Here is a 6,930-nt window from a genome sequence, read left to right on the forward strand (position 1 = left end):
ACTTTGCTTGAGTAAGAGAGGGGCCCCGGGGGGCCCCGGGGGGCCGCGAAGGGCTATGATATCGAATTATAATTTAACTTAAAAATCATGATGTTAACTCTTTCTATTTAATTATTTTGTGTTGCTCCAAAACGAATCATTTAAACTTTAAAAATAATGCTCTGTAAATACTTCAGGTTCAGGTGAAATATTATTATATTATATTAAAAGGAAGAAGGATTAAATAATAGAGTCATAATCGTCTGATGCAACTGGAGGAAACACAAACATGACTAAACATGACTCAGCTTTTTAAGACTTTATTTGACACATTTCAAAAGGTATAAAAACACAATAGTGCAACCGCAATAAAACAACATGTAATGAAATCATGTCAATCTTCTGAAATACTGAGAGTTTACACAGTATTACAGAGCGTCTGTGTTTGTACTGGGGCTGGATGAGGAAAGACGCAGTATTTTGTAGTATTACTGCAATATTCTGAGAGATATTTTGAAGTTCAGTGAAATTAAACCAAAAAAACTAGAATCAAGAACGAACAAGACTTTTTTTTAACTTTGTTGTTGCAATATCGACTGTTTGAGTTACGATATCGAACGTTAGAGTTACGATATCGAACGTTAGAGTTACGATATCGAATGTTAGAGTTACGATACCGAACGTTAGAGTTATGATATCGAACGTTAGAGTTACGATATTGAACCTTAGCGTTATGATCTCAAGCATTACACCGTGTCACCATCTAGAGAGTTACAGTGTTACGATCTAGAGCGCTGCAGTGTTACGATCTAGAGCGCTGCAGTGTTACGATCTAGAGCGCTGCAGTGTTACGATCTAGAGCGCTGCAGTGTTACGATCTAGAGCGTTACAGTGTTACGATCTAGAGCGTTACAGTGTTACGATCTAGAGCGTTACAGTGTTACGATCTCGAGCGTTACAGTGTTACGATCGAGCGTTACAGTGTTACGATCTCGAGCGTTACAGTGTTACGATCTCGAGCGTTACAGTGTTACGATCTCGAGCGTTACAGTGTTACGATCTCGAGCGTTACAGTGTTACGATCGAGCGTTACAGTGTTACGATCGAGCGTTACAGTGTTACGATCTCGAGCGTTACAGTGTTATGATATCGAGCGTTACAGTGTTATGATATGTTACGATCGCGAGCGTTACAGTGTTACGATCGTGAGCGTTACAGTGTTACGATCGCGAGCGTTACAGTGTTACGATCTCGAGCGTTACAGTGTTACGATCGAGCGTTACAGTGTTACGATCTCGAGCGTTACAGTGTTACGATCGAGCGTTACAGTGTTACGATCGAGCGTTACAGTGTTACGATCTCGAGCGTTACAGTTTTACGATCTCGAGCGTTACAGTGTTACGATCTCGAGCGTTAGTGTTATGATATGTTACGATCGCGAGCGTTACAGTGTTACGATCTCGAGCGTTACGATCTCGAGCGTTACAGTTTTACGATCTTGAGCGTTACAGTGTTACGATATCGAGCGGTGTTAAGATATTGATATTGTGCGATCTTTGGCTACATTCCAGTGTGTGCAGCTGATGTGTGTGTTTGTGATTTAAAACTGAAATTGTGGTTAAACTCTGAGTAAATGTGGCTTCATCATCTTCATCGTTCATGTTTTTTGGGACATTGAAAACACACGTTGCCATTTTCAAAGAGTATATTTTCTTTTCAGCGCGACAAAACATGGGTAATAAATACTTTCTACAAAATACATTCTGAGGCGTTTGTGTTTCCGGGGCAACAACAGCAGCAGCAGCAGCAGCAGCAGCAGCAGCAGCAGCAGCAGCAGCAGCAGCAGCAGCAGCAGCAGCAGCAGCAGCCACAGGCCCATTTCAAACAGGAATAGAAAACACACAAACAAACAAACAAGGACGTGACAGTTAGTCGTATTTACACAGTTTATGGCTGATCGTGGAGAAAGGCGTTTGGAGACGGCGAGCTACTTCCAGCGTAGATCCTGAGATTAGCAGCGGCGAAACGACACGGAACTCTCCAGAACACGTTAAGGAGGACAGTCTGTGTTTAAGTGCGGGAAACGTCCAAAAACTATGTTGATTACGTAGAAGTTTACGTTACATTTCTAGCGACAATTTTGGACCAGAGATTTGTGCTGTTTTTTGTTCCATTTTTAGCAAAAACTCTGCACTTTTAAGTCATTTCACATTTGAATACTGCAAAGAAACAAAGGATGTCATTCAATGTGAATAAAATGTCGTTTGTTCGGTCGCTTCTGTGTCGAGTCCCGAACGCGCTCAACGATTCGTCCGCGGAAACAAAAAAACGACAACGAGTCGAGAGTGCGAGGAAAACGTGCCGGGTTTCGTCCTTCCTCTTTCCTTGGCGCTGACCGTTTGCATCAGGAGCTGTGGGGGAAAAGTGCTCTCCTGTCAGTACGATACGAATGCATCACGTTTTGGCCAATCGGCGGCTTCGTTTTGGGCGAGTGGGCGGGGCGTACCGCACTGCGACAAGTGTCCGAGCGGTTTAAGATCGGTTTGAGATCGGTTTTCTTACGAGACCTTAAGGATTTGACTACCTTCAACTCGTGTGGATCATTGTTTTTTCGCAGCGTCTTCTACAGTGTCGTGCATCGTCCAATCGGCAGCTTTGGTTTGAGGGCGTGGGGGGCGGGACACGCTGATGATTGGCAGGCGTCTCCTCTGGGTTTTAGCAGCTTGGTGAGCACGTCCGAGTCTGGAGGTTGTGCGGTTCAGTGCCCGGAGCAGTGGACGTGTTCCAGTGACAGGAGTCCAGAGTCTGACGAGGAAGTGACTGAAGTGTTTGTGGAGGACATGGAGGACATGGAGGACATGGTGGAGGACACCGAGGACATGGAGGAGGTGGAGGACACCGAGGCCGTCAGCATCTGCAGCTGTAGCGCGCTCTCCTTGATGTGCTGGAGGAACAGGTTGCGCTCGTCCTCGGGGGTGCGTCCGTTCTGCGCCCGGACGATGCAGGTCGGGCGGTGCAGGTTGAGCATGTAGACCAGCTGCTGCTTCTGCTGCTTCAGCTCCTCGATCTGGTTCTTCAGCTCGGCGTTCACCGACTCCAGCTTCTCAGACTCCTGCAGAAGAGGTCAAAGTGGACATTAGACCGTGTAAAAGACTCTTCCAAGACTTCTGCGATTGTGACCCTGGACCTGACCCTGGACCTGACCCTGGACCTGACCCTGGACCTCGACCTGGACCCTCGACCTGACCCTCGACCTGACCCTCGACCTGACCCTCGACCTGACCCTCGACCTGGACCCTCGACCTGACCCTCGACCTGACCCTCGACCTGACCCAGGACCTGACCCTGACCCTGACCCTGGACCTGACCCAGGACCTGACCCAGGACCTGACCCAGGACCTGACCCAGGACCTGACCCAGGACCTGACCCAGGACCTGACCCAGGACCTGACCCAGGACCTGACCCTCGACCCGACCCTCGACCTGACCCTCGACCTGACCCAGGACCTGACCCAGGACCTGACCCAGGACCTGACCCAGGACCTGACCCAGGACCTGACCCAGGACCTGACCCGACCCTCGACCTGACCCTCGACCTGACCCTCGACCTGACCCTCGACCTGACCCTCGACCTGACCCTCGACCTGACCCTCGACCTGGACCTGACCCTGGACACGCCCTTGGACGTAGAGACACTTGGACGTAGAGACACTTGGACGTACCATCTGGAGCGTCTCAGTCTTCTCCTTCTTCTTGTTGCGACATTTGGCGGCGGCGATCTTGTTCCTCTCGCGGCGCCGCTTCCTGCGCTCGCCCTCTTCTGGGTTGAACTGCGACAGAACATCAACATTAAAACCTTGCGTGATAAACTGATGCCGTAAACTCTTAAGGGCGTGGCCGTACCTCTCGCTTGGCGCCGCCCGGGCCCCGCAGGCGATCGCCCGTCGTCCTCTCGCTGCTGGACGAGGCGCAGTCCGAGCTCACGTCGGCGCTGAAGCCTCCGGACGACAGGCGCTTGCTCTGGATGGTCAGGCGCAGCTCCTCCCTGACCAGTGAGCCGAAGCCGGTGAAGTCCTCCAGGGTCAGCGTGCCGGGCGGGGACAGGCAGGGCACCAGGGCCGAGCAGCTGATGTCCGCCAGCGAGGGGCCCGGGTGCTGCAGCATCATTCTGGAAACGGCAGAAAAACGCACGGCAACGGTCAATGACGGGCACTTTCACGACCATGCCCGAGGAAACGCTCAACGACGGGCACTTTCACGACCACGCCCGAGGAAACGCTCAACGACGGGCACTTTCACGACCACGCCCGAGGAAACGCTCAACGACGGGCACTTTCACGACCACGCCCGAGGAAACGCTCAACGACGGGCACTTTCACGACCACGCCCGAGGAAACGCTCAACGACGGGCACTTTCACGACCACGCCCGAGGAAACGCTCAACGACGGGCACTTTCACGACCACGCCCGAGGAAACGCTCAACGACGGGCACTTTCGCGACCACGCCCGAGGAAACGATCAACGACGGGCACTTTCACGACCACGCCCGAGGAAACGCTCAACGACGGGCACTTTCGCGACCACGCCCGAGGAAACGCTCAACGACGGGCACTTTCGCCACCACGCCCGAGGAAACGAACGAGCGAACGCAGAGTACGGCATCGGAAATATCGATATTCAGATACTAAACGATACCAGACGCTCATTTGAACGGGTATCGATACAATATTTGACCTTTACTGAACAGAACACACGGGAACTTATACAAAGTCCAGTTTTATGTCGAAAATCTAGAACGTTTTTCAATATTTTGTGAGACTAAATCGCATTCATTGATTATTGACGGACGGGAACGTTGAGGCTCGTTCAAGACACTTTAAAATGATGAATTATTACGTTAAATCCCCGTTTGACTTTCAGGTTTTACAATCAAGAGTCATTCATAGTCAGCTGCAGCTTTAGAGCGCCCCCTACAGGCCGTACTTTGAACTAAAATACAGTTCAGATTTATAGAGTTTAAATGTAGCTACAAGTTATACAAAAAACGGTCTCAAAAAAGCTCTTTTTTTAAAGTTTAAAACTTCACTTCCTGTTTGAAATTGATGACGTCACACGAGGAAATGACCCAGCAAACACCGGGGCAAACGCATCTTATGTCACGTGTGTTTTATTATTATAACAGATAAAAATATATGAGACTTTATTTTGTTGAATTAATGTTTAGAAAGTCAAAAAAGTAGATAAAATGCACTTCCTGCTTTGTCTCTTAAAGCGTGTCCGTTTGAGAAGGAGCCGGTTTCTGCTGAGTAACCATGACGACGGAGGTCAAACGTGATGCAACAAGTGCCAAACTTCAGCAACACGGAAACGATTAAGTTAAACAACACGGTCACATCAAAGTCGATTTAAGAACATAAACCGATTATTACTGTGTTATTACTATTATTAAAAGTCTTCGTGATCGACTTTAACCCCCAAAAACAGACACATTGACAATATTCTGTCACTTTATCAAACTTCTTTTGTAGGTCATTTTAAAAAGTTAAATCTAATAAAATAAATAAAGTTTTACCAGAAAGTTTTGATTGATTTAATTTAACTTTACGGTGATGTCGCGCCTTAGTGGACTATGTGGTTTATTCATTATGATTATGATTATGATTATTATTATTATTACGATTATGATTATGATTATTATTCTCTCTCTGATTGAAATAACGCAGACGTAAAACAAAGAACAAAACCGAGAGAAATAAGACCAACTTTAAATTAAATTAGACCTAAAAAAACTAAAACGCGCAGCAAAGTTTTCAAACACTGAACAAACACATGATAAACTCCACATCATTAAACCCGCGGCACAAACGTCATGATAAAAAGCCGTTTGCGGAGTCACCGGGACCGCGCGCGGGCTCCGGGGGCTCGCGGGGAGGGAGACACCGGGAAAGCCTCCGCGCGTCTCCCCGGGCAACGCGGCAACAACAGCGGGCTCCGGGCTCGCGTCTCTCCCGCTGCCGACATCAAACAGACGCGTCCGCCTCACCTGTGGACGAGCTCCGTGGGGTCTGAAGAGAACGGAGAAAAGAGCGTCGGTGTGTCCGGTGCGTGTCCGGTGCGTGTCCGGTGCGTGTCCGCTGCGTGTCCGCTGCGTGTCCGCTGCGTGTCCGCTGCGTGTCCGGTGCGGTTCGTCGGTGCGTGTTGCGTCCCCGGTGCGCCGTGTGTCTCTCCGGTGCCGCGGCTCAAAGCGTGTGTAACCGGCACGTTGCATCACCGCCCGCTTTTATCGGCGCGCGCGGAGGGGGGCGTGGCGCGAGGGATTCTCTAGCTGCGTGCCTCGTGACGTCACGCCGCACCACGCACCGGGCACGGCGGGCGGGGCGGGGCGGGGCGGGGCTGACGTCATCCTATTTTTAGCCCCGGTTGCATTGTGGGACGGTGAGGATTATTGTTGTGTTTGGTTTGACGGTGATGCAATGTGAGGCTTAGCAACGCGGAGTAAACAGCGCGCGGGCTGACTCCGCCCCCTCTCTCTCTCTCTCTCTCTCTCTGTCAGTGTATGTCTCTCTCTCTCTCTCTACCTCCTTCACTCTTTTCTCTCCCTCATTCTTTCTCCTCTATTTCTTCTTTCTTTCTCTTTCTCCTCTTTTTCTTTCTCTCTCTCTTCTCTCTACCTCCTTCTCTCCTCTTTTTCTTCCTTCTCTCTCTCTCTTCTCTCTCTCCATGTCTCTCCCTCTTATATAATAAAAATAATAATAATAATAATAATGGTAATTAACCTTACTTTTAAATTGTAATTTAAAACGAAAACAATTACATTGTTTTTATCATTATTATCATTATCATCAATAATAATATAATAATATATATATAAGAGTCATAATAGGAATATGATTAACAATAATAATAATAACTATAATATAAATATTCATAATAATTAACCCCACTATATT

The 6,930-nt window shown here is 48.6% G+C and overlaps 1 protein-coding gene across 1 annotated transcript; it reads right to left on the reverse strand.

The window, feature by feature from the left end:
- Positions 1-1,315: 1,315 nt before the first annotated feature.
- Positions 1,316-6,220, reverse strand: LOC140346358 (cyclic AMP-dependent transcription factor ATF-3-like). The gene is made up of 4 exons (XM_072432366.1): positions 6,024-6,220; positions 3,883-4,147; positions 3,702-3,809; positions 1,316-3,091 (listed from the first exon to the last, which is right to left on the reverse strand). Exons 2-4 carry the CDS (start codon positions 4,144-4,146, stop codon positions 2,738-2,740), a joined length of 726 nt encoding a protein of 241 aa, XP_072288467.1. The 5' UTR covers position 4,147; positions 6,024-6,220; the 3' UTR covers positions 1,316-2,737.
- Positions 6,221-6,930: the final 710 nt, after the last annotated feature.

This window comes from Eucyclogobius newberryi, unplaced genomic scaffold, assembly GCF_026437365.1.
Source record: "Eucyclogobius newberryi isolate DKJ021-1_F unplaced genomic scaffold, fEucNew1.0.hap1 SCAF_598, whole genome shotgun sequence".
NCBI lineage: Eukaryota > Metazoa > Chordata > Actinopteri > Gobiiformes > Gobiidae > Eucyclogobius > Eucyclogobius newberryi.